Here is a 26,571-nt window from a genome sequence, read left to right as displayed (position 1 = left end):
GTTCGCATGCGACCCGTATGGCTACACTTCATACCCTGTATCTTCAACCTATAACCTACGCTCTATTTTCGTTGATTGGAGCTGCCCATGCAACTCTCGCTGGTCCAACCTTCACACTGCACCCGGGTGAACGCGCCCGAGAGTAAGCTGAGGCAAGCATTGTGTTATCAGTGTTTGGTCTAGTGTCACTTGGACGTCCAACCTCGGCCGGATCGACGTCAAAGCTGGGTTCTGACCGAGGAAGGTAAGCAGGCAAAACACTATGGTTGGACGACAGTTTTGACGCTTCCCATGACAATCCACGGTGGTGCAAACATAGGAACGAACAACTAACGGTGTTCATGAAAGCCACGCGTCTATCGTAAAACCTTGCTCTTAGCATGATACATCCGATACACGACGGAGAAGTACCGAGAAGACTGGGGGTAAGGAATTCCGCACATTGCCTTGGGCAGGGAGTTTCTGATCCGAAGAGCCCTACTTGCTAGTTTCCCGCACGGAAAGATCATCTCCTCAAGCTAAGTACACGGCTCTTACCTAACACCTACAATTTTCTTGTATCGCCACCCATTGTGTTAATGCTTACAGAGGAATTATATTGGCAACGGCCTCCGCTATCCACGTTGTAATGGTTTTCCGCGGTTGCGTGTGTTGAATGCAGTGCTTACACCGTGACCTCGACGAATATCGTCCAACGAATCATGTTTCGTTTGCAAATCCACCACCACTCCGACATTCCGAGGGAAAACAAAAAAGGATGATCTCCCTAATTGGTCCGCACAATAATATCCACGCCATAGTGCAGTATGCGTTCGAACCCTGTCATGGCTGAATCACTGAATCGAACCGGTTTCGAGAATGTCCCAAACTAGTGTCTTGAGAGCGTGTGAGGGGTAAGAAGGCGGTAAGAAGTACATCAGGCCGCAAAATTACTTGTGTCAGTGCTAATGGCGTCGGTTATACCCTCTTAATCCATACAAACTACGATCTGCGAGCCGGCCATCGACACTAAATACAAACATAGTTTGTCGGAGCCAGGGACCATGGCATCCTTCATCCCCCAAGGTTCTGTGGCGTAAGATGATCAATGATCAAGCACAGGTCGTCACCGTTATTTTGACACCAGCCGTCATAGACCGAGGCGGTCATACAGGACACCACGACTACTTGACGTATTTCCTCTCTCACAGTGAGAGTCACGGGTGATAGAGCATCAACGCTTTGTCTCGGTATTCTGTATGGGGCGCACAGGATAAGTAGAAGAGGATTTTTTCACTGTCCGAAGCGCTCTTCAAGATCCTCGCCAGTCAAGGGGAGATTGAGGGACACATTCTAGTTAGGACCGAGGATCTGTGTCGGTTACAGATCCATCAGATGGACGAAGGTGGACACTCTTCCTGTCAATCTCGTTGTTATTGCGGGTATGCCCTCGGATTGGAGTCCATGAGGAGGAGGAAAACGCAGCGTCGTCATAGGCTCGATACATGCGGACTCCGACGCAACATCAACATGGAGGAGCGACATCCGGGATACCCATAAGGAAACAAAGACTATTCCGAGGCGTTAAAGGTACTCAAGCCTCAAGATCGAAACATCTGCACGACGGCTGAGGATAGTAGAACGACATCGATAAGCTTCCGGCCATTGTTGAAGAAGAGCGAGAGACACGAACATCGTACGAACGCTCGCGCTATACAGACTCCGTGCGCGATGCCACAGGCAAAGAAGGCCGGAGTCTGTAATCCCGTACTCGGGGCACGGAGAAGGCCGGTGTTGACGAGGCGCACGAGTGGCAATGGCGGGAAAAAACATTGCGTATAGTGGGACTTTTAACGACAAAATGAATTTCTGGACCAGGCCGGGCAGCTCTGGATTGAATCCGGCCTTCTGAGAGAACGCCCGTGATGACGTACGGTAGGAACACATAGGGTTGAGTCAACGAAAGAGCTGTTCCGCACAAACTATCGTAGATTCGCCGCCCGTGAAATGAAGAAAACGAGTTCTATAGTGTGAACATCGTCAGGCGAATCATAGCGCTACGACCAGGAAATCGCACCGTCGCTGTCGAATTACGGGTTCCCGTGACTAGTGGGGAGGACGGAGATGAAACATGTTTCTTGATGTCAAAGATGTCTCTGGCTCATGGCCTCCAGCAGGCGACTGTGGAAGACTCGCAAATGAGGATATATCGATGTAATTCACATTGCAACATGAATGACTAGCGGCGAGAGATGAGTGAATGCTGTGCATGCTAATTCCCCGTACATGCAGCCACTAGGGATCGCAAGAAAGAAAATAGAACAGCTACCCATCGATGTGAGGAGCGGCTCGGGCACCATGTCGGCAACCACCACAGATCTGCACTTCTCCAACGGCTGGAATTCTATCGAAGTGACCTTTCGAGGTGATCGTCCTGACCAATGCTTTCTGCTCATCTCTGAGCATCCAATCGCGGCTTTCTACAGCGGAATTATATACATACGCTCTCCGGTATCCCAGCATGTAGCGGGCACTGCAATGAGTAGAAGCACGACCGCGAAGCCCGCCAGCTAGTGGCCAGAATGCCATCAACCGCCGGCTCACGGTGACATCGATGTGTCTGGATCGTCCCTATTACCAACCCAGGTAGTCGATGAACTTGAAGAGATGCGGGACAAAGCACATGCAACAGCACGCACCGTGTTTCGAAAATTTACCCGATCCAATTGGAAGTCGAACGTAATTCTATGCCTGCATCTCGTCCATTATTCGTGGGCGGTCTCTATTCCTTACCCAGGCGTTCAACGGAGAAGTGCGGAACAAAGTACAACAGAGCACGCACCGTGTTTCGGGAAATCCCCCGGTCCACTTGGAAGTAGCTAGTATACCTGCAGCTCGTCCATTATCCGTGGATCGTCCCCATCACTTACCCAAATGTTCAACAAAGAAATGCGGAGCAAAGTACATACAACAGCACGTACTGTGTTTCAAAATTTACCCGGTCCAATTGGAAGCAGAACGGAGGTCTACCCGCATCTCGTCCATTAGTAGTCGACATCTAGCCTGGATCGTCCCTACTTGTTACTTACCCAGGCGTTCAACGAGAAGTGCGGCACAAAGTACAACAGGGCACGCACCGTGTTTGAGAAAATTCCCCGGTCCATTTGGAAGTAGAACTCGTTCGTCATTCGTGGATCACCTCTGTCACTTACCCAGGCGTTCAGCGAAGAAGTGTGGAACAAAGTACAACAGTAGCTAGTACGCACCGTGTTTCAGAAAATTCCCCGGTCCATTTGGAAGTAGCGAGTATACCTACACCTCGTCCATTAGTCGTGGATCGTCTCTATTACTTGCCCAGCCATCCAACGAAGAAGTGCGGAGCAACGTACAACAGTAGCTAGTACGCACCGTGTATCAGAAAATTCCCCGGTCCACTTGGAAGCAACCACTAGCATACCACCATCTCGTCTGTCATTCGACATCCAAAGAGAATGGATAGATGCACGACGCACATCAGAGATCGTCCGCCAGAGGGAGCCCGCGGCGGAATGGCGAGCATGGTCCATAGGCATATGATTTCCTATTGGCCGCTGGCCAGCCATCGGAGTAAGCACTAGGAAGGGTGAATCCTACGGTGATTTCCTTGATAAAATCAGATAAATGGTCCACCGAACGTCTTTACCCATACTTGTGCATCGTATAATCAACCTTCCTGGCCGGCCTCATGACATGTCGCCTCAGACTAGTACTAGCTCGGTAGTTGGTACTTGAGCTCGTAACTCCATGGGATAATAAGGGATTTGGATAGCACCGGCCGCACAGAATTGATGAAAGACGGTTCACCAAGGGCCCCACAAGATCAACGGCCAGGAAAGACAAAACAAACAATTCTGCATGGAGGAAGACTCGGACTGCCCGTGACGATCATCAGCATTCGGGAGGCCACTGTTCAACGCGGCCGGAGGAACTCGGAACTTCTGAACGACGACACGCGATCGGGCGGGGATTCCTCGGAGATTGAAACGTGCAAGTTGGTGCGCCACAAGTGACACACGCCACACCTTGGAACATCCAGTTAGACGTTAGAGTCCAGAAAACTCTTGTTTCTGTGTTTGATCCAATGAAAGATCGCGGGAAATGAGCTTGGAATATATGTAAAGATACAAAGACTTGAACAAGGAAAGGCGAAAAAGAAAAAGTGGAGAAAGGAAAATAGCAGTAACGGCACCGCCGGCACCGTCAAGATATATATCAAGGAAGAGAAAGAAAAGAAAAAAGCAGAAGCGAGAGAGGATATTGTGCAGGCAGGGCAATGAGAACCGTGTACTGAATATTTGTGAGCTTGTCATGGGAGTGATGGCGTCTGAGAAAGGGAAAGGTAGAGAGAGAAAGAGAGAACAAAGGACAAGGGAGAGGATAAAGGTTATGAGATTGTATGGAGATGATGAAGGAGATCCAGAAATCATCGTGCGCGGTACGGACTCCAAAATATTCATTCTGTACGATGGGTGCAAGCGTCGACGCTATCTCGTACTATCGCCAACAAGCCAGACACAAAAACGACGCGACTCGGACTCGTCCCATTTCAGCACCGCAAGCTCAAGAGCAACACGACCACGGCCACATATGCACATCCTCATCGACGGCAAAAAGAGAAATATCGGGTCTAATCTTTGGACCCCACAGCGTCCGCTCCATCGATCGTCCATTCGCATGCACTCTCCGTCCTTCTATACCGCCACACACCTCACCGCTCACCTAGGCCAAAACTCCATCCCACTCGTCCTCCTATCCTTCCCCGCCCCATTCCCCATCGTCCCCGACGCCCCAGGCCCACTAAACCCCCCTCCCTGCCCCTGCCCCTGCTGCCCCGCTCCCGCCGGAACGACCCCCGGCCCATAGAACCCCGCCGCCAAAGCCTGCGGCGGCTGCGCGACGCCACTCCCGACGCCCATCCCCCCTCTACCCGCCCCAATACCCGCCCCGACACCGACACCGACACCAACACCGCCCGCAGTCCCGCCGTACGCAGCCTGATACTGATGGTCCGGCTGCATAGGCACGTACATCCCCGCCATATCCTGTCTCCTCTCCAACGAGTCAAACGGCGAAGTCGGCGAATGCTGCTGCGAAGCTGGCTGAGATCCCTGCTGTTGCTGCGGCTGATGTTGTTGGTGCTGTGATGATTGCTGTTGTGGCGGTTGGGGCCCGTACGTTGCGGCGTATCGATTCCCCGCAGTCGTCGCGTTCGAAGTATACGCCTGTGGCGGACTCGAAATCACCCCGGCCGAAGGCGGCGGCCCATACGCACTACCCCCCACCGACGTCCCATCCCCGCCCGCCCTCGCACTGGCCCTCACATTCGACATGATCTGATCTCTCCTCTCATCATCCACCACAATACTCGTCTGCGACGGATGATACTGATGCGCCAGACCCGACCCAGTCGCAGGCTGGTACGCAGCACCTCCTCCCCTGCCGCCACCAGCACCCACACCAGCCGCACCAGAATGACTGACCCAGGTCGTCAGACCCGAAGATGCCGCGAGTTCCGCCTGCTGTTGCAAGAACTCCAACTGGGGGTACGGTTGTGCCGCCGCCGCCTTCCCGCCCTGTTGTCTCCTCTCCCACTCCTTCATCGCGTCGTCCCGGTTCAGCACCGGCGTCAGCGCATTTCGTCCGCTGATCACGTCCTGGTTCATATGCTGCAATCGGGCCAGGGCAGGAGGGACAGAGTTGTCCATGTGGTTGATGGTGTTCGCGCGCACGCGTTGTTGCTGGTTCTGGTTGGGGTAGTACGAGTTGGCCGGTGGGTTCGGGTTGAGATGTGGCCCGCCAGGATATTGGACGTTATTCGCATTGTTATTTGGTCCTGCAAGACTGAAATCAGCATCGCCCTAACGAAACAATCAAAGGTAACAAAGAAGAACTCACTCTGTCCCTGACTCGCACCCGCATACTGCTGTCCCTGCTGCCCCTGCTGCTGCTGCTGCTGAACATACCCCACCCCATCCGGCGGGCTCCCATACCCCACCGACCCCGCCGTCGCCCCCGTCGACGACGTCTGAGACTGCGGTGTCTGCTGTTGCGCTAAATGCGTCTGCTGGCCCTGCGTCAAATACGGATTCCTAAACGCCTGTTGCGCCGCCTGTTGGGCCTGTTGGGCCTGCGTATACGCCTGATGCTGCGCGAGATGCTGGTTATACGACGCCGCGTCCTGGAACGGTCTGTTCCCCTTTGGCTGGGAGGGCACGAGGCCGCCGTAGGGCCGTTTAGGGTCTGGTGCATTCGAAGGGGAGCCGGATTGGGATGAGGGTTGGGACTGGGATTGTGGGTGTCCGGAAGGCTGCGGGATGTGGATTTGAGAGATGAGTGATGAAGTCAAAAGAGAGACTAATGGAAAGAAGAGAAGGAGGAGGAAAAACGCACCACGAACGGCTTCGTCCATTTTTCGCCCGTAATAAACGGATGCAGCCTCGCCTGCTGTGGCGACCACCTCTCGATCGGGTTCATATTCAGCAGCCCCTGACAGAAATCGATGAACGACTGCCGGTTGTTGAGCTCTACATCATCAGCTTCAGCGTCAACAAACATCAACACCCATTCTCAAATTCCAAAAAACGCACCTTTCTCCATCTCCACCCCCTGCCTCCCCGTCTTAAAAGCCGGCATCGGCGCCCCATTCACGATCTCCGGCAACGACGTCGCCTTGAAATACTGCTTCCCCGGCTGCTCGTTCGTGTTATGTTCTCTCGAGTACTGCTCCAGGCTCTTCAACCTGTACTTCTTCCGGCCGTACATGTCCACGTACGAGTCGAAGAACTGGCCGGTTTGTTTGCCCATTTCCATCATGTAGGATGGGGGTTGTCTGTTATCATTGTTGTGCACCCAGTCAGTGTCTGTCCGAAATTCATTGAAAAGGGAGAGGGTGTCCCGAGGTGGGGGCAAGGGAAGTGAGGGGAGAGGGAGAAACATACCCCAACATCTCCACAATCCTCGTAATCTGATTATACTCGCTCGTCCCCGGAAACAACGGCAGCCCCAAAAACAGCTCGACAGCAATACACCCCAACGACCACATATCGATCGCGGCCGTGTACGGCAGCCCGAGCAATACTTCTGGCGAGCGATAGAACCGGGACTGGATGTAGGTGTAGACCGTTTGGCGTTCGTGGCATGCGGAGCCGAAATCGATTACTTTGATTTGTGGGGATTGAAGTCTAGCGAGGACGCGGACAAGGAATCAGCAACTCTTTGGTCGAGGAGGGAGTCTGATTTTTTTACAAGGGAAGAGTAGACGTACGTCTTCAGCAATATATTCTCCGGCTTCAAATCACAATGTATCAACCTCGCATCCTTCAATATCGACATCGCGTCCAACAACTGCGCCGTGAACACCTTGACGAGCTGCGTGCTCAGGCCCTGGAACTGGTTCTGCTTGATGAGCTCGTACAGGTTCGACGAGAGCAGCTCGAAGACGAGACAGAGATGACTTCGATGGATGAAGGAGTCTTTTAGGCGGAGGATGTGGTGTTCGTCGTGCGGGTCGCATTGGGTGTTGAGCTGGACGTGGGCGGGTGTGTGGACGAAGTGGGGGGTGGAGTGGGTGGGTGTGGGAGGGGGGAAGTGTAGGAAAGATTAGACTTGGTGCGAAGACAGGAACAGACAGGACGCACCATTTCGAGGATCGTCACCTCCATCATCGACTGGTTAAAATACGCCGGCTTGTTCTTCACGACTTTCACAGCGACGACATCATGCGTCTTCATATCCTGACATTTCACCACCTGTCCGAACGTCCCCTGCCCGAGCACATCCAGGATGAGATACCTACGCCGCGCAAACGGTAATCAGCACACCCAAAGCGCCACAGCGCAAACGCGGAAGAAGACTCACTTATGTCCCTCCTCCGTTCCCAGCCAATCGTTCACATACAGGATATAATCATAATCCTCGTTATCGTACCCTTCGTTATGCGACGGCTTGCTCGGCTTGGTGAGCACCCTCCTCGGGTTCGTCGCCGATTCATACTTGAACTGCGGGTTCGCAATGCGGTACGTGTCGATGATGTTCGTCGTCAATTGACGGAGGGGCTGTTTTCATGCCATATGTCATGTCAGCTCACATCCATAAATAGAACACCAACGCCCAACAGCGCCCAACCACCACGACTCTGACAACACAAAAAAACGAAACCGAAAACGAAAAGAAACGCACCGACAAAAACTGCCCAGCAGCGTCGACCCTCCGTCCCCCCGGCCTCGGATTCACATGCGGCCTCAAATCCCTCTGATCCCTAACCCTCCTAAACCCGCTCGCCCTCCTCTTCTGCGGCGGATCGACGACCATCGGGTCCTGCGCGCCATACGCCGGACTATGCGTCGGCACGGGAAACTGCAACGGCGTGCTCGGCTGGGAGATCGAGTTTTGGCGGGGCGGGATGGAGATGTGGGACTGGGATTGTTGTGAGGGCAGTGGAGGATGAGGGGAGGATGTGTCCATGGCGCCAAGAACGTATGAGGACGGCGAGTAGCGGGACTGTTGGGCTTGGGCTTGGGAGGATTGTGGCGGTGCGGCTGTGAGTTGTGAGGGCGTGTAGGGCGATTGGAGAGGTGGCGTCAATATATCGCCGCCGCTCTTGCTCGTCGCGCGCGAATGGCCGCCGCCGACGTAGGGCGGAGATTGGTAAGGGGGGATGGTGGTGGTGCCGGTGGTGGCGGACGGAGGGTAATTTGCGGTCGTGGGCGAGTACTGGGACTGCTGCTGGCTGCTGGCGGCGTAGGGATCGAGGAAGGCCTGACCGGATTGGGACTGTCCTGTCCTGAGTGGCGAACGGGCGGCGCGGGAAGCGGCGGCGGCGGCAGCCGACGAGGAGGACGACGAATCGTGGTGTGTGAGCGAGCGCTTCGGGGCGTGCTGCGTGGAGAAATAGAGGTCGTTGTAGGGCGATGGGGGGTCGCTCGGTGCGGCGTCCGGGTACGACGAGGACGGGTAGGGCACGCTGGGCGGGTAGAACGACGTCGAGTGCTGGCGCGAGTGCGAGTGCGTGTGCCCGTTGTTGTTGACGTTAGCGTTCGCGTACGACGCCGGCTGCGGCAGAGGCGGATTGCCCTCGATGTCGTCCTGCATGTTGTGGTGCTGCCGTCGGCCGCGCGCTGCAGAGGTCAGTGTTGCTGCGCCGAGCGACGCCGAGCGCGACAGGTTCGCGTGCGTCGTCGGCGAGAGGTACGGCAGCGAGGTCGACTGACCACCGTCGTTGCCGCCGTCGATGAGATGGTGCGCGCGGCTGCTAGGGGACGTCGGGGTGAGCGTGGCCGACTGGGAGTTGAGGCGCTGGTGCTGTTGGGGTGGTGCGTAGGGATTGAGGTAGGGCGTGGATGCTTGCTGGGCTGCGTGCGCCGCCTGTGCCGACGAGGAGAGGTAGTCGTGCTGGTCCCTGCCTATCGTCTGCGTCTGCCACCGCGGCAGATCAAACTCGTCGTTCCCGCCCATGTACGCCAGTTCGGGTTCCGACATCAATTCCTCCCTCTTCGTGCGATTCCCTTGCCTCTCTCGTCGCGTCTGGGTGCTCTGATGGCCGGACAAGGCGCTGCTCGTCGTCGTCGTCGGTGGGGGCGGGGGCGGTGGAAGGACAGAAAGCGAGGAGAGAAGAGAGGGGAAGAAGGCCTGTGTTCGTGCTAGTCGAGGAGCTGGAGCGGTGTGGCGAAGCGAAGGCGGGATGAGACACTGAGCTGTGACTGCGTCAGGGTCCTGATCAAAATAAGATCTCCGTTTCAACGCTTCCCAATTTTCTGCGCAATCGATTTATTTTATTTCTTCTCACACCTCTCACTTGAAACTCCCCTAACCACAATTTACAAGTCACGCAACCCCTCTCCTATGCTCATCACCTCACCTGCGCACATGCAGCGTGTCCACACCAGAAATCGATATCCGACTGCCGACAGCGCACTAGTGTACGATTACATCAGAACTAAAACAGCTGTAGGGCTGAGGAAGCACATCATACTGTACTCTGTTTATTTATAACCTCCCGTTTCAACCAGCTGTCGTACTTTGGCAGTGCCTCGATCCTGTACTACCATCTTCGAATAAAAAGACCACAAATTTCGCAAACCAGTGAACTTGCAACGTCCCCTCTCAAGCACACCAACGGCCTCGCCACACCGCATATCCCCCACCCTTTTTCCTGACTTTATAATACTGCTTCGTACACATATACAGCACTTTCGGCATACATCCTTGATATCTCCATGGTGTTAAATACATGCAAAGCGGGCGTTCTAATTCTTTTCTCCCCCTCCTTCCCCATCCGCAGGACTGCACATATACTTCTGAATGGTGAGCTCGCTAACGATCTTCGGCGCAGCGCAGACTCATTCCTCCGTCCATCCATATGCGCATCCCTGAACAGCGAGTATGGATTCCTTCATATGACTTTCAGACACTACTTTCGCCACACAAAACACAAAGTTAGCACCGTCCACTAGTGACCGCCTGCTCAAGTCCCGGTAAGTAGTAAACACGAACATCAACTCACCTCATCTCCCTTCCCCACAACCCTTTCATCCCTCTCTCCACCTCCCTCCACCTTCCTCTCCCTCCACCGCCAACTCACTTCCCCCCTCCAACTCCCTCAACACCCCAATCGCCGCCCTCTCCACCTCCAACAACGTCCGTCCGCCTCCTCCAGAAAGGAACGTAGGTGGGACGTCGACGGAGAGGAAGATTTGTTTATTTGTGCGGCGGGCTGTGTTTGGCGTGATTGCGTGGTGAGTGGTGACGGTGGGGTGGCGGTGGGTTGAGTTGAATGTGAGCCGTGGTAGGTTATGTGTGGTGAGAGTGTCGGATCATGCACCAGGACGCAACACCAGGAACACAAAAACACAACCAACACCACCAGCCCGCGACGCAAACGGAAGACGTACAAAAGCACGAAAGCACGAAAGGCCGCAGAGCGCAGAACGGATCAGGAGAATAAGAAGAGACACGCCGCATGCGCGTGCATGTATGACGACGACAAGGCCAGATCATGACGAGGCCAAGCGCGAACACAGGACAATACAATACAATACAAAAAAAGGAGCGGAGATGGACATGAACAGATGAACGGAGGGATGAATAGAGGGATGAATAGCACAACACCGCACAGCACAACATACCACAAAAATGGTACGAAACGAACATGAATGAACAAACAAACAAACAAACAAACAAATGGATGGATGGATAAAAGAGCGATGTCGATAGGTCCGCGAAGGGGGGCATGTCGGGGCGATTAGTTGTGTAGTTTTGTAGTTGTGTAGGTGACGCCAAAAAAAGACACGCGAAGAAGAAAATCCAGTAGTTAGCGCGGAGGGATGGATGAGGACAGGAATGGTGTCGATAGATCCGCGATGGGTTCATATTTAGTTGTGTGGTTGTGGGGGTTGACACCAGGACGGGATACGTGAGAAGGGCAGGACGATCCAGGAGGAGGCACGACAAGGATAATCCAAGAGTCGACGCGAGGAGGGCGATCCGGTAGTCAACGGAAGGGGGATAATCCAAGAGTTGACGCAAAACGGACAATCCAGGAGTCGACGCGAGGAGGCGATCCAGTGGTCGACGGGAAGGAGATAACCCAGCAGTCGACGCAAAGCGAACAAGAGGATACCGGAAGGTCAAGCACGAGAAGAGCAGCCGAAGATGAATGTCGAACAGCAAAGCGAGTGAACAAACACAAGCGATCGTTGTGTGGTGTAGTGTGGCCCAGCATGACGGGTCCCATCGGAAGTCGAAAGTCGGTGAAGGATGAGCATAGAAGGACAACCGAGAAGAAAGAAAGAAAGTGTAGTAAGTAGAGCTTTCAATTCAAGGAGGAAAACACGATCAGAGTGGAACGGAGCAAGGACGCACCTAACCGCTGCGCCATACCCAGCGCCACATCAGAGCTAGAACTCCTTAACAGCGAAGTGCCCGAGCTTGTCTGATTCTAAACATCGTCCACCGTACACAAAAACAAAAGCATCAGCAAAGTTGTCAACTAAATCGAACCATCCACACCGATTGACCGGGGAAGGAGGAAACGGTAGGAGACGAACGTACCCCCAAAGGCGGCATCGCACACGCCCAATCCCTCGCCACACATCCCCCCATCACCGCCTCCTCCGCCTTCTTACTTTCCTCTCCCCCTCCATCACCACCACCAACCCCACCCATAGCAGAATTATCAGCCAACGGATCCGCCCCCGCCGTCGCACTCGTCGTCCCGATCCAGAGCATGTATGAGTTGACGAGGGAGGTGACTTGCAGGGCGAGTGTGGGCAGGGAAGGTTGTGAGGGAGGTGGGGGGATTAGTTTTGAGGTTATACGGATTAGAGGGGAGGGGGTGGGGGTGGGGGTGGAAGTGGAAGTGGACATGATGGTGATGTGTGGCGTGGGCTGTGAGAGAGAAGGGAGAAGTCAGCGCGCGAGCATTACGGCGAGATTTCTGGAGAAGCGGTGCGGTATTTCAGAGAAAACTACGCACCTGAGTAAAAATATATATCGCGAGAGTGAAATTCTGCGATAGTACTTACAGATGTGGATGATAGTCTGTTGTTCGAGTGCAAGTTATGCAAGTCCAACGCGCGTCGATCTCAGGCGAACCTGCAGCTTGGCGCGAACAACTAACCCGTCGCCACACGAGCCGGTATAGTGGACTGTGGCAAGGAGTTTTCAGAATTGACCTTGTTCTTCGCCGCCAACTCACAACGCCGTCGGAATCCTTATCAAGAAAGATGGTATATAGCTGAGTGCATTCGTCTCGTATCGCCTAAGTACATCGCAGTCTATGCGTTAACGTGAGCACTAAGCCGAGATCAAGAATTTCAAGAAAGGCCGCAAGGCTCGAGCCGATCATGCAGTACAAGAAGATATAAATCAGGCGAGGAAGAGTAGAAGTTCAAAAGCTATTCTCCGAAGAACGCAAGAAGAAATGTCCGGGATTCGGAGAAGAGGGAGTAAGAGGGTAGAGCTTTGGTTCAAAACATGTGAGGACGACACGGCACACATGAACAGTAGCCCCGCCTCTCATAATCAAACCATTCCACCGCTGTCACCCTCGGACCGTCCTGCGACAGAGGTGCCCCTCCGCATACGGACCATCTCTATATCTCCTGTAGTATCGTCTCCATCGTACACCTGAATATTTGAATCAATACTGTCCTGACAATCGAACTCGAGAAAGGAGTCAGGCTTACAACCGGGACGAGTGTAGTGATTCCTTCGCTGCCCGACGGCGCTACTGATACTTGAGGGTCTGATTGCACGTCTTCGTCGAGCGGAGTGTTCCACCAGTCAGGGTCACGGTCGACCGGCGCACCAATATTGCCGAGGAACCGATTCTGAGCGAAGGCTGGCTCGGGTAGGGTATGTCCTCGAGAGGCCGGGGTAGTGTTTAATGCGCGAAGGTTGAGATATAGGTGGTTGACAAGTATATTCGGCAATCTATCGATAAGTTTCAGAAGGGTAGATAAGCCACAGTTGAATAAAATGCATCGTACGTCAACACGTAGGGTGACATGATGCTCCATGCCAATACTGCGCTTTGTGAATTAGGCTGTCATCAGAAATATCAAACACGGTACACAATCAAACGCTCTGAGTGATCCTCACTCCAAATTCAACAAGCTGAATCGACAGGGTGGTTTCAATCATGCATGAATGTCAGGAGCATAGACACATACCAGTACGAGACCAAGTTTTGTGATGCTAAGTGCGGACACTGTCCTGCATCATAGACATCGAACATTATATTAGATCAAGACAAATACAATATTGCTGTTACTTACAAAAAGTATACTGCTCCTGGATGACTATGAATATAACTCGTCGAAGGATCATACTAGGTCAACTTGAGGACTCACCATCTCGGAGCAGAACCTCTGTGATGCTTATTTGACCATGTTTTCGCATCTCAGCAGCATGCTGATAAGTCTTGAGCATGACTATCCCGAAGACAAATGCATCATACGCCAGGGAGAGGGCTGCAGTGATAATGGCAACTGATGTAGATAGAAATTACATGTACTTAAGCCAAACATCTGGTCATTTTGCAAAAAATATGATTACCTCTTTCACATAGTATCAGGGATTCCTTCTGTTAGACAAAGTGGATGTTACAATACCAGAATATTCTACCAAACTTACGAGGTGTAAACATGAGTATTCTGGATAAGCGCAAAGCACCTCGAGTACTGTTCATATATGAACCCTTGGCTTGAGATAGACACCTCATCGATGCCTGGAACATTTGTCTATTAGATGGGACCCGGTGAGATAAAACGTTCACAGAAGATCGTTTTGTGTACATACCCATATGTTAACCCCAAATCTGGCCATTGTTACTGATAAAGCTATAGACAGAATCAAGTTGCTCTTTCCGCAAACCGCATATACCCTCAGCATGAACAGCACTAGGAGATTAATATCGTAATGAGCAGAACAAAGTAGGATGAATGATAAGTTCATGGCTCACGATTCATGGTCAAAACCGTGATTGGGTCAAGCCATATACCCAGTGTCCATAATATGTTACAACTGAAACTTATGGGTCGATGGCTATCTCAAAAATGATCGACTACAAAGAAGTTGACATACGTTTTATCCGACGCAGTGCCGAAACTCCCAGACACCAAAGTAAGGATGAAAGACATTCCAAATGCGTACCGGTTCACTAGGTATATCACTGCAGTACCGGTCATCTTGCTCGACCATACGGCCTCAATTTGCATTGGTAATGTCTGAACGAAGTCGATCATCCACAGGACTTCCGAGCCGCGTCCCTCTGTCAGCGATCACTAAAGAGTATAAGAACATAGTCCCGCACACGTTACAGAGAGGTTGAGGTATAATGAGATAGACCTATATAGGGATTATAATGGTCAGTCTTTCTCAAAATGAACCGTGAACGTGGGTCACCAGAGCTGATCTTGAGTGATGATAGACTGGAGCAGTGCTGCTGAACTTGCAGTTGACATGATTAGCTGGCGACACCTCGGGGGCTGTCGAGTTGACTCTTGCTTCTTAGTACAAGCCTCCTTCTGTTACATTTATACCAAACCACTGTCATAAATCCCAAGCATCAGTCGTCCCGAGTATCCATGGGATACCCGATAATCAAGTTTTGTGAATAATTGGAAAGTGATTCCATAGCCATGCGAAAACAACCTGTGATGTTTTGTACGGGACAAAGTTGTTTTGGTTCCGCTCGCAATGCAATGTTCGTCTCGAGAGCGGTAAAGATTTAGGCAAGGTCCAAGGTGTATGACCCGCAACACATTACGATATCTCCAAACCGTGAAACAATTGATCTCTTCATCCCACGGCATACACCTGTGAGCACGAAATTTTGGTCCGGTGATATATCGCCCAAACACCGTCTGCACAACCTTGCCGGTGATGCTGCTAAAAGGCAGTGGTGCGGGATTTCCTTTGGCATTGCACTGGACCTATGCAAAATATTCGGTCATACCAGACGTCACCGTGCATCTCAATCTTATGCTATTGGCATTTATCGACAGCAAGTACATAGCTTACTTGTGCGACTAGAATGATAACGAATAGAGAGAAATCACAAAGGCTGGGCCATTTTTTCTAGCCACGTAGATAATCTCACGGACTGCCACACGCGAACACCGCACAATACAACGCAGGACACAACACGAAAAGGAGCGGAAATGAAGGAATGGATGGATGATGTTGATAGATCCACGAACGGGTCATGAATAGTAGTGTACGTGACACCAGGACGGGACACGCGAGCAGGGTGATCCAGTAGTCGACACGAGGAGGATACCAGGAGTCAATGTGAGGAGAATAATCCGGGAGTCAACGTGAGGAGGAAAAGAGTCAAACACGACTCGGAGAAAAAAATGCCGTCCATGAGCAAAGCGAGTGAACGAAGACAAGCGATCGCTGGGTCGTGTGGCCCAGCATGATGGGTCCCATCGATACTTGCACCGAGAGGCGGTATAATTTGAGTTATCCAGGACAGCGCACGGGTGCGAGCGAGCGAGACAGAAAGAAAGAACGTGTAGAAAGCAAATTTGCGGCGCCACTCGATCAAGTGTCAAGAACTTGACAGAGGAAATTCAAACAAAATCAAAAACGCACCTCACCGCTGCGCCATACCCACCGCCACATCCGAGCTCAAACTCCTGAACAGTGCAGTTCCGGGGCTCGTTAGGTCCTAAACACCGCCCACAAAAAAAAACATCAACAATATCAACCGAGTCGTACCTTCGACACCGATTGACCGAACGACGGTCGGTAACAAAGGAATGAGAACGAACGTACCCGGAGAGGCGGCATTGCACACGCTTAATCCCTCGCCACACATCCCCCCATCGTCGCCTCCTCCGCCTTCTTAGGTTCCTCTCCTCTCCTTCCCCTTCATCTCCTTCCCCTGTCCCTCCATCGTCTCCTACACCGCCACCACCCAACCCAACCACAGCAGAACTATCAGCCAACGGATCCGTCCCAGACCCAGTCGTCCAGAGCGTGTGTGAGTTGACGAAGGCGGGGGTAGGGATGGAGGGTAGAGAGGGGGGTGGTGGGATTGATTTGAGGTTATGCGGGTTAGAGGGGATAAGGAGGGGGTGGTGTAGGGGTGGGAGGGGGTGGGAGTGGACATGATGGGGATGTGTGGCGTGGGCTGGGGAGGGGAGAAGTCAACGAAGAGTTTAGAAGATAACATGGAGTTATTTGGAATGCTTACGCACCAGGGTACGGTATTGCACTAATAGAGCCGAATTCTGAGATGACTTGTGAGTGGTACTTACAAACTAGGGAGCGCTGCCTTCGCCAGCCGGTAACCTTGCTTGATGGGTTGACTGCTGACCTACGCAACTCACCTGCCCAACCCATTTTTCCTCGACAAAGACCTTAGACTTCAAGTTCGAGGTGTAATAGTAATTAACTTGTTTTCCGCACTTCTTCTCCGGTGCCAGTTCGTGCTATGATGTACTTCAACGTTGTTCCAATTTCAATCACACTTCACTCCATATTTTATGGTTGTAGATAGCCGGTACTGCGTTGCTATCGTCCGCGACTCCATTGGACGTTGCACCTTAAAGTTGAGACTAATATTGCCAGCATGAATGCACTGAACCAGTCGAGAGAGGAATGTATCCGGGAGTGAACCGCCTTTCCGCCCTCGAATAACAACTCTCCTGCATATGAATATTCTTGATCTCGATCCTTACCTCGACATAAAAAGGGGCAAGAGCAAGACATCACAGAGGAGTCAAGCGACTCAACTAGCTCGCAACAATTTACGGACAATAAACAATGCCATCTTGATGCCACCCGAGCGACATGGACCTCGACGGTCATCGACTTTCCTTCTCTTCCACACCCAGAAGATAATCCAACTCCCGACCATAGTGAGATAAATGACGATCACGCTACCAATGAACGCACTAGCTACTGTCAGCTTGCTATCCCATTTGCGAACTGTTCGCGAACCTACATTTTCATCTGAAGACGCGACTCTAACTTGCCGCATTACCGCTCCTAGTCACCCGCCCTAGCACTCCCTCCTTCCACATTCCATTTACCCGCACTATTGCAGCATTCTAACGCCCTTTCTCCACCTGTACCATCTACCGCACAGTCTTCTTCTGCAGGGGGAATAATGTTTACACCATCACTGGCTTTTCAACCATGTCCTCGCGCTCGTGTCCAGGCCATAGGCTGCCCCCATGGCCACTCCGGCACCGGCAGTACCGTCCACCTCCGCTCTCTTCTGCGTACCAGTGACTTCTCCTAACTATTGCGGCCAAGGTACTATGGGATATGACGAAGAACTTGACTTTACCCCACCGTTCGCCAAGAAGAAATCATTCCTGATAGGAATGAACCCGGGAGTGAACCGCCTGAGACACTGGAGAACAGCAATGAAGTAGCACTTTTTTCTAAGCCAAGTCCGTTGCTCAAGTGACTAACGCGAACACGTGCAAATAGAACAGGTAACACCAATTGCGATGGGCCTTAATAGCTCGTAATACGAAGTTCGTGCGTGGGAGCGGCGAAGTAAATGTGGCAAACGGCCCCAGGATTCGCAAACTGAAGCGGACTACGTTCAAGGGGAGCGTAGTCTCCGGCAGCTGTCACCTCAAGACGCTACAAAATGAACACAAGAAGTGCAGTCGGGGAGTGGCCTGCTTCAAGGGAGTGAGATAAGCGCGGGAGAGAAGTGAACATGGAGTGGCGCCCAGAGTAACAACGACTACAATTTTTGTAGTGGGACTAGTACGCCACCTTGTTTGGCTTTGTTTGTTTTTGGCAACCTTGGCGGCTTCAATTCCGGGGGTGGGAAGGACCTAGCAAGCAAGGTAACGAGGATGATAGTTTGCTGTTCGAGTGCAAGTTCCGCGTCGGAATCGATCTCAGGCGAACCCGCAGCTTGGCGCAGCGACCAAGTTCTCGCCTCGGTACCACGGGCTGCAGTGGCAAGATGCTCCTTGTTCTGCTGCCGCTATGTTCGCGCTGCTATCTCACACTGCTGTCAGAGTCCATATCAAGAAAGATGACATATATCTGAGTACATTCATCGTGTATCGCATAAGTACATTGCAGTCTATGCGTCAACGTGAGCATTAAGCCGAGATCAAGAATATTTGAGGTAGGCCGCACACTTGAAGCTCGAGCCGACCTGGCAATCCAGGAAGAGATGAACAGTACAAGAAGACATAAATAAGGAGACTTGGTTTCCAAAGCAACTCGACTTTCAAAAGCTATCCTCCAAATAGCGCAAGAAAAGATGACCGAAAGAGCTAGAGGAGCACCCAGTGTTCGAACCTGAAGGTATAAAGGAGGCTTGGGTCCATGTTTCGTGCTCGGAAAACCATGCTATCGTGTGTTCAGCCTAGAGAAATGAAGTATGGCTTCAGTGATAACGGGAGATTCGAGAAGAAGACACGCACAGCGCAGTAATACCGTCTAACTAAGTCCGCGATCAAACCACTCCGTCGCATTGAGCCAATCGTCCTGCAGTAAAAGGGACCCTCCGCATACAAACCATCTCTATATCTCCTATAGTATCATCTCCATCATATACCTACATATTTGGGTCAACACTAGCCTTGCAATGAAACTGGAAAAAGGAGTTGGCAGGCTTACAACTGGGACGAGTGTAGTGATTCCTTCGCTGCCTGACGGTGCTACTGATACCTGAGGGTCCGACTGACCGTCTTCGTCATCGTCGCATGGAGAGTTCCACCAATCAGGGTCACGGTCGATCGGTGCACCGATGTTGCCGAGGACTCGGTTTTGAGCGAAGGCTGGCTTGGGTATGGTACACTCTCGAGAGGCCGAGGTAGTGTTCATCGCGCGGAGGTTGAGATATAGGTGGTTGATGAGTATGTTTGGGAATCTATAGATGAATTTCAGAAAGGCATATAAGCTGCAGTTGAGTAAACGCATCATACATTGACGCGTAGGGTTGCATAATACTCCACGCCAATGCTGCGGTTTCTGAGTTGGGCTGTCATCATAATAGGTATCAGTAGACACCATGGCCAGCTAAAAGGAATGAATGAGTCTCACTGCAAGTATAGTGACCTGAACCGACGGAATTTCAGTCATGACTAAGGCTCAAGAAGGATAGATGCTCGCATACCAGTGTAAGCGCAAAGTCCGCAAGGCCAATTGCGGTCACTGTGCTGCATGAAGACGCAGATTGTATTATACAGAGGCAAACACGCATCATTTCCACTTACAAAAAATATAGTGCTCCTGAACAGCTTGAACCGTTAATACTGTACCCTCGAACGGTGATAGGTCGAGACTGACCATCGCGAAGAAGGACCTCTGTGATGCTTGTTTGGCCATGTTTCCGCATCTCAGCAGCATGCCGGTAAGTTTTGAGCATGATTATTCCGAAGACAAAGGTATCATATGCCAGGGGTAGGGCCGCAGTGATGACGGAAGCTGATGTAGGTACCGTAGAAGATGAAATGTGAGACTCCAGATATGTAGGTGTTTATAAGTATACGTAGAGCTACCTCTTCCATCTCAGTCAGAATGTTTTTCCGATAGTGTGAATATTGGTAACAAAAATTGTTAGTAGACTCACGAGTTATAAACATGTGTGTCTATGACAAGTGTGATGCACATCGAGTATAGATCAAATGGGGTCCCTTGGGTTGAGACATACGCATATGCTCTGACTGGAGCAATATCCTATTAGATGGGACCGAGTGAGATAATACGCTTGCAGCTGACAGCTTTATGTACATACCCATATGTCAACCCCAAATCTGGCTATGGTCATTAATAAAGCTATATACAGAATCAATCTGCTTTGTCCGCAAACAGCATATACCCTTAGCGCGAACAGCACTTAGAGGATATTGATATTATGGTGAGCAGAAACAAGTGAGGTGAATAAGTTCATGGCTCACAGTTCATGGCCAAAATCGCGATTATGCCAAGCCACAAACTCATTAACCACAATATGCTACAACTTGAACTTAATGAGTGTATGGCTGCCTTGAAAATGACCAACTACGAAGAAACTGACATACGTTTTATCCGAGGCAGTACCGGAACTCAGAGGCACCAAAGAGAGGATGATAGACATTCCAAACGTGTACCGGTTCACTAAGTATATCACAGCACTACCCGTTGACTTTCTCGACCAAGCGGCTTCAATCTGTATCGGCAGTGTCTGGACGAAGTCAATCATCCATATGCCTTCCAAAGCATAACTCTTCAACAGCGAGTGGAGAGTATAGATAATAGTCACGCACACGTAGCAGAGAGGGCAGTATAGCACCCGATGACCCTGTATGCGAAGAATAATGGTCAGTCCTCGAGAGCACAAGCCATGAACTGGAGTTACCAAAGTTGATCTAGAGTGATGATAGACTGGAGCAGTGAGGCTGAACTCGGAGTCGACATGACTAGCTGGTGGCACCGCGGATTCCGACTCTTGCTTCACGCTACGGGCCTGTTTTTAAAAGAACTGGGAAAGAGTGACCAAGATACCGGAAACCACGCACCAGTATTAATATGAGGTAATGTGTTGCTGGGCAGGAAACCCAAGTTGAACATTGAAGCACTCAAGCTCAGGACTCATCTAACTATCCGACCGACCTCATCGAAGAGGAGGAAGATCAGAGCGACGAGCATCAGAATGACGATGAACTTATGTAGAGCTTTGGATCAAACCCAAAAGAATTCCGAGGTGCCACTTTTAGACGTAGATAGAAGAGGGCATAGGCTAGGTGATGGTTGTCGAAAGGGAGAGCATGAGAAGTCATCAAGTTGCACCAGCTGCAGACAAAGCTGGAACAGGTTCTCACCTTCGCCAAGATGCGTGGACTGTGGTAGCGGTAGACTGAGCTGAAAGAGCACTGTATGGATGCATCATGTATCCTAACACCAGCTAAGGGAAGACATGGGGCTTTCCAACGATTCTGGTGCGAATGTGAGGGGCAATCGACAGATATCTCTGGAGACAAGCAAGCCTTGAGGATCTAATCTAATCTCAAGGTGAAATTCAAATTCCTCTTCCATGATCGTGCAGTCAAGCAATATTTGACTCGGACTCGAGGCTAAATGCTGCTTCCACCTCCTCTTGAGCTCGAGGCATCCGCACAGCTTACTGGCCTACAACCCACTGGAGACCACTCTCGACGATGTACCATGGCCTTCACTGCTCAAAAACACAAAGATTCAACGTCTTAGCTTTGCACAGCACCTGCAAGCCCATACCAGGTTCTCGACGGTCATACACGCCGGCACATTTCTACCAGAATAAGCAGCTGGAGCTTTACGCTGCTCGAAAAGCTCAGAGATTGAGTTTGCGACAGTTGGTGTGTATGACTGCCATGCACTGTTGTGTGAGGGACTGAGGTAGCGGTGCAGGTATTCTACGGAAGATCAATGAACGAAGAACGACTGATCAAGGTGAGCGTTTGCGTTCGTGGGTGTTACGTGGACTCCTTCGTAACGCGTCGTACTAGAGCGCAAACTATGTACGGAAAGAGCTCCCTGTGAGGATAGCACATCGAATACGGGACTTGCAAGCTCTACCGTATGTCGTGGTCATGCAGGAAGGCGTGGCCAGGGTGTATGAGGTGCGTCTTGTGGAATTGCCCTAGGATTTCACTTGTGCTTAAAACTAGCACTTCGACAGCTATATTGGACTGCTTTTGAGAAGTGAGGGGTCAATTACTCGGTCATAGGCACGTTGCTTAAGTTTCGTTCAGGTTCCGTCGCTTCCCACAAATAGACACCCTAGCAGAAAACGAGGCCTTCTGCATATTCCTACGCGAACTCTTAAACGAACAGTAAGGTCAAACTTATATCTTCGCGTACATGAACTACATCAACCTACTCACGTGTACAGCGCCTCTGTCATCCCAAATCTTTCTCTCGGTCTCGCGCTTTCCTCACCATACCTCCCACCCGACCAACTTGGTAAACTTTCCGACTTTGCGCTTTTCTGTCATAAACTGAACGAATTTTACTCTCGTTTGAATAGATGCGTTTATGCGCCGTATGTTAGTCTCGCGAATATCTCGGCGCGTACTCGTCGAACACCACGTCGCTTTATCGAAGTCGTTCGCGGGACAGGGCTCTGATACAGACGGGGAGGGTCATGTTGGGCTTATCTATACGAGACTAAATGTGGAGAAGAGCGTGAAGAAATGCGCAGACTTGTTGAGAGGGCTTCCAAGGGTTTTCGACAACGAACACGGCAATGTGTGGCCGGGGGTCGTCGTGGATGGACATTTAGGTACGAAGTTCGCGTATATAAAGGAACATCTCGAGTGAGTCTTGTCTGTCCTTGCCCATCTACGTTTCAAGCTGTCACCACCGTGAATGTTCACCATGTTTGATGAGATAGATATATCGTTTTTGAGCTCTTGAAAAATGTAAGCTGTCCTCTTCACCACACACCTTTAGCGCCTCCCCATTGAGCCACACTTTTTTTAGTCTATGCAGGCCACTGTAGCGCACCATCCCGGCACTTCTTCACCGCCCTCAATACGGGTCACTATAGTCGCAGGAGCAGATGAAATTTGTATCCGAATATCTGACCAAGGTATATTCACCCCTTACTCGTCTAACGATTTGCCTCACTTTCCCGCCTTTGTGCCCGCAGGTGGCGGACTTCTCACGCCCCAAATCAAAAACCCACTGGACCTCTTCTCTTTCTCTTCCATCCGGAATGCTACCAGAATAGAACAACAACGACTCGGAACACTGAGAAAAGCGAGCGCTCAGCCAGGTGGCGTCAATGCTACAATCAGTGAACAGGTCAATCGGTGGCAACAGCAGCGGCAGCCTATATCCACTACTGTTCCAGATACATCGAAAAATCAGAGTGACCCAGAGTTGGAAGCGGGTGTAGCACATCATCCGAAATTGGGCATCGGGCTACCTATGTGTAATATCTTCGCGAGGTGAGTTGGTGGACGTGGGTTCGTGAGGGTGGTCTCACTGGGCGTTGACTGACTGATCATGTTTCAGGTACTTCGGAGGATCCTTAGAGCCAGTTTCTCTGGATGGATGGGGTGAGCCTTTGTTTTCGTTTCAATATTAAGGGCTTTCCTCGTTCTGATAATTCCCTCCACAGGTACTGACGTGTATCTGCGGTTGCCGAGACTGGTAAGCCCCCTCCAAGCTCTCATTTCTTTCAATGCACTCATTGAGTGAATCAGGGCACAAACCTGGAAGGTATCGAAGTCTAACTACACTGCTTTATTTGTCGAACCGCTGGAATCCCTGCGATCCGCATGTTTCGGACACTGGACACTACTTTCGCCATGCATCGAGAATCAGTATCACCGTCCTATGCTCTCCCAACTGTTTGCGTATCGTGAGCTTCCATTCCTCAGCGGAATCTCAACCGTAGTACTGTAAGTGGAAACGATGGGATGTATATGTCTTGATTGTATCTTTAATGCACTTGTCCACGGTCAACATTGCGCTCGTTGATGGTTGTTCAAGACACTGCTCCATGCTTGTGAAGATCACCATTTTTCGCTCTGTCGCAAAACAGTCTCAGATACATCATAATACGGATGGAAACAGTACGCGCAGCTCAACAGGTTACCATCCACGACCGGTGAAACACCACCTATACGTTCCTCGTGGCATTGCGTGTCCTAAATTGAGGTATCGTATCCTTCAGGGTCCTCCGGCAGCTTCAGATCCACCGACAACACATCTAACCCCCTTCCCAGCAAGCGCCAACTTTTCCACCTCGGCCTGAGACAAACATCATACTTCGCGACAACAAATAATAGGTATTCAACTTGCAGAACTTTTCCAGAATACGAAAGAATGACACCGAGGGTGGGATAAAGGCTGTCAAGCGATGCTTCAATTACCATAGCATGCATCATCAAAGGTGAGGAATAGCTTCTTTCAAAGCATCCAACGCCTCCAGCAATTCTGCATCTTCCCGCGAAAGTGTCTTCAACTCAGCTCCCTTCCCAACGAACGGTAATTCCTCAGGCTCACAAACAGTCCCAGGCTCCGGCAACGTCCCATTAACAAAGTAAGCTCGTACAGCTTTCGCAGTACATAGCGACGGCGACGCAACTGTACAATGACCATGCGCATGATGTTCCAACAACCCTGCCCCCACAAATTTCTCCGCAACCGCCTTCGCTTCGACGAGTGAGGACACCGGATCGTACGTGTTCTCGAGGATGAGAATCGGGTGCGACGTGTTTCCGCCGAATGGACCCTCGTAACGCCATTTCGTCTCGATCGACCATTCGATGCGAGTGAGTATGTCGGGGAGCCAGATCTGTGCGACCAGGGGGGAGACGGCGGATACGTTCGTGTAGAAAGCTTCGATTTGGGAGTAGTCTCCGGTGGCGGGAATCATGTCGCTGCACATGACGGCTTGGTTGGCGTGGTTGCTGATGGACCAGGGAGGGAGGTCTTTCCCGTCGCAGTTGCATTGGACGGATAGGTCACCTTCAGCGATGGTCTCGAGTGCGGTCTGATTACGCGTCTCTACGGCTCGCATCTGCTCTGCGAAGACGGGGAATTTGACGATGGGGGTGTAAAGAGAAGAGAAGAGCTTGTTCTTCATGACGCCCTCCGTGATTAATGCTGGACCGGACGAAGCGAAGGGAAGCGGGATGGGAGATCCACGAAGACTGGCGAAGATGGCGTCAACGCGTATCTGGACTCCTTGAGGACTTGGCTCGTATAGCGCACATCGTGTAGGACCTCCTTTGTAACAGAACTCATAAAAGGCGTGAATGACAGTTTCGACCGCGGTGAGACCAGTGGCGAAGTCGCCTGCGGTATAATTTGTGGCGTCCCAGACTCCGTCGATCGCCAATCGACCGACTTTGTCCGGGTATAATGTGGCGAAATATTGACCGAGGAGAGAACCGTAACTCTGTGGGGTTGATTATCAGGATAATGTGATCACAAAGAGTAACCTGCTATGAGGACTCACGAAGCCCCAAAACTGCAACTTTTCCTGTCCTAATTTCTCCACGATGTGAACCATGTCAGTTACAACATGTGCCGTACTCATGAACCTTCCGATTCCCCACTCTTCTGCAGTGCCGTTGAGGTCACTCCTATCGTCGCCTCCAATCGCCCGAGCACATCTCTCTGCAAGGACAGTCTCACGGCCGCGAGCGGTGGCGAGTGAACGAGAGTCATCAGGGCGTACTAATGGATACAAAGACTGGAGAGTCCACTGTTGATACTGTCGTTCCGAGTCGAAGCACTGCGCCTGAGGCGTGCTAGCACCCGTCCCTCGAGGATCAAAACCGAGGATGTCGAACTCGGGGCCTACGATCTTCTGGAGCTTGTCACCCCACTTCGCGACGAACGCCGTACCAGACGCGCCAGGCCCTCCAGGGTTGACTAGAAGACTTCCTTTGTAGTTGGTCATGTCTGTGGCGGGTATAAGTCGGAGGGCAATCTCTGTCTTTGGGCCGTTGGGCGTGGTGTAGTCGAGAGGCAGGCTGAGACGGGCACATTTGTGATTTGCGAAGCAGTCGGTCCAGGTGATATTATTTTGGGGTTGAAGCTTATATGTTCGGGCCATGAGTCAATGCACTATACTTTAATAGTAAATAAATCATACAAGCGTACCTCATACCAGTCGAATTCTTTGAACTTCACCTCACCTCCGTGTTCGTACATACCATGCTCGCGGTCGTGCACACACATGCCGTGGCGACAAACCCGTACTACCCAGACAAACGCAAGAAACGCGGCCAAGGTGGTGACAGGGGCTCGACGTAGTCGGATAGTTTCGCAACTAGTGGTACGCCAGGAGTTCAAACGCTCGTTGGGCTTTTCCTCGACGTCTGCGGTTGGAGTGGACATGCCTACTGGTCAGAAGTAGGTGCCTAAGTCAAGGATCAGACCAGAGTTGGGCTCGATACTTATATTTACGGTCAAGAGTAAAGATACGCCTGAGTTGTAGAAGTCATCGAGGAAAGCAGGAGAGCTCTGCACTGTAAGTAACGCACGAAGGTGCAGTGCACTGATGGGCCACATCTACTGCGAATGCAGTGGCACTAAATCCGGTAATTTGGCGCAGTAAACGCTCAAGATATTTAACGATCG

General features: G+C 51.4%; 6 protein-coding genes across 6 annotated transcripts; 2 read left to right on the top strand and 4 right to left on the bottom strand.

Moving 5' to 3' along the window:
- Positions 1 to 2,189: 2,189 nt before the first annotated feature.
- On the top strand, positions 2,190 to 3,283 carry STEHIDRAFT_125485 (uncharacterized protein). The gene is made up of 4 exons (XM_007309816.1): positions 2,190 to 2,761; positions 2,822 to 2,904; positions 2,961 to 3,180; positions 3,246 to 3,283. Exon 1 carries the CDS (start codon positions 2,266 to 2,268, stop codon positions 2,551 to 2,553), a length of 288 nt encoding a protein of 95 aa, XP_007309878.1. The 5' UTR covers positions 2,190 to 2,265; the 3' UTR covers positions 2,554 to 2,761; positions 2,822 to 2,904; positions 2,961 to 3,180; positions 3,246 to 3,283.
- A 3,089-nt stretch (positions 3,284 to 6,372) lies between these two features.
- On the bottom strand, positions 6,373 to 8,328 carry STEHIDRAFT_66968 (kinase-like protein; the record flags this gene model as incomplete). The annotated part of the gene is made up of 7 exons (XM_007309520.1): positions 6,373 to 6,542; positions 6,606 to 6,847; positions 6,957 to 7,199; positions 7,283 to 7,542; positions 7,656 to 7,809; positions 7,876 to 8,072; positions 8,197 to 8,328. 7 exons carry the CDS (start codon positions 8,326 to 8,328, stop codon positions 6,373 to 6,375), a joined length of 1,398 nt encoding a protein of 465 aa, XP_007309582.1.
- A 2,273-nt stretch (positions 8,329 to 10,601) lies between these two features.
- STEHIDRAFT_42849 (uncharacterized protein) lies at positions 10,602 to 12,291 on the bottom strand (the record flags this gene model as incomplete). Its single annotated transcript, XM_007309507.1, has 4 exons — positions 10,602 to 10,729; positions 11,878 to 11,942; positions 12,059 to 12,152; positions 12,222 to 12,291. Coding segments are annotated over 4 exons (357 nt in total), but the record flags the coding sequence as incomplete, so codon positions are not given.
- A 7,142-nt stretch (positions 12,292 to 19,433) lies between these two features.
- Positions 19,434 to 21,120, bottom strand: STEHIDRAFT_125481 (uncharacterized protein). Its single transcript, XM_007309815.1, has 11 exons — positions 21,009 to 21,120; positions 20,849 to 20,948; positions 20,757 to 20,791; positions 20,532 to 20,700; positions 20,409 to 20,476; positions 20,246 to 20,346; positions 20,081 to 20,187; positions 19,798 to 19,937; positions 19,625 to 19,740; positions 19,552 to 19,566; positions 19,434 to 19,489 (listed from the first exon to the last, which is right to left on the bottom strand). The coding sequence occupies exons 2-9, from the start codon at positions 20,905 to 20,907 to the stop codon at positions 19,721 to 19,723; spliced, it is 699 nt and encodes a 232-aa protein (XP_007309877.1). The 5' UTR covers positions 20,908 to 20,948; positions 21,009 to 21,120; the 3' UTR covers positions 19,434 to 19,489; positions 19,552 to 19,566; positions 19,625 to 19,720.
- A 487-nt stretch (positions 21,121 to 21,607) lies between these two features.
- Positions 21,608 to 23,938, top strand: STEHIDRAFT_104614 (alpha-ketoacid dehydrogenase kinase N-terminal domain-containing protein). Its single transcript, XM_007309814.1, has 13 exons — positions 21,608 to 21,824; positions 21,877 to 21,918; positions 21,975 to 22,088; positions 22,148 to 22,170; positions 22,221 to 22,301; positions 22,361 to 22,431; positions 22,496 to 22,784; positions 22,862 to 22,889; positions 22,951 to 23,059; positions 23,120 to 23,420; positions 23,488 to 23,531; positions 23,594 to 23,625; positions 23,679 to 23,938. Exons 1-13 carry the CDS (start codon positions 21,648 to 21,650, stop codon positions 23,706 to 23,708), a joined length of 1,341 nt encoding a protein of 446 aa, XP_007309876.1. The 5' UTR covers positions 21,608 to 21,647; the 3' UTR covers positions 23,709 to 23,938.
- A 155-nt stretch (positions 23,939 to 24,093) lies between these two features.
- Positions 24,094 to 26,458, bottom strand: STEHIDRAFT_150205 (alpha/beta-hydrolase). The gene is made up of 3 exons (XM_007309813.1): positions 26,092 to 26,458; positions 25,442 to 26,026; positions 24,094 to 25,381 (listed from the first exon to the last, which is right to left on the bottom strand). The coding sequence occupies exons 1-3, from the start codon at positions 26,326 to 26,328 to the stop codon at positions 24,365 to 24,367; spliced, it is 1,839 nt and encodes a 612-aa protein (XP_007309875.1). The 5' UTR covers positions 26,329 to 26,458; the 3' UTR covers positions 24,094 to 24,364.
- Between the last annotated feature and the right edge of the window lie 113 nt (positions 26,459 to 26,571).

The sequence above is a fragment of the Stereum hirsutum genome (assembly GCF_000264905.1).
Source record: "Stereum hirsutum FP-91666 SS1 unplaced genomic scaffold STEHIscaffold_18, whole genome shotgun sequence".
In the NCBI taxonomy this organism is placed as follows: domain Eukaryota; kingdom Fungi; phylum Basidiomycota; class Agaricomycetes; order Russulales; family Stereaceae; genus Stereum; species Stereum hirsutum.
The sequence above is the reverse complement of the archived record's forward strand: the minus strand, read 5'-3'. Positions and strand labels throughout refer to the sequence as shown.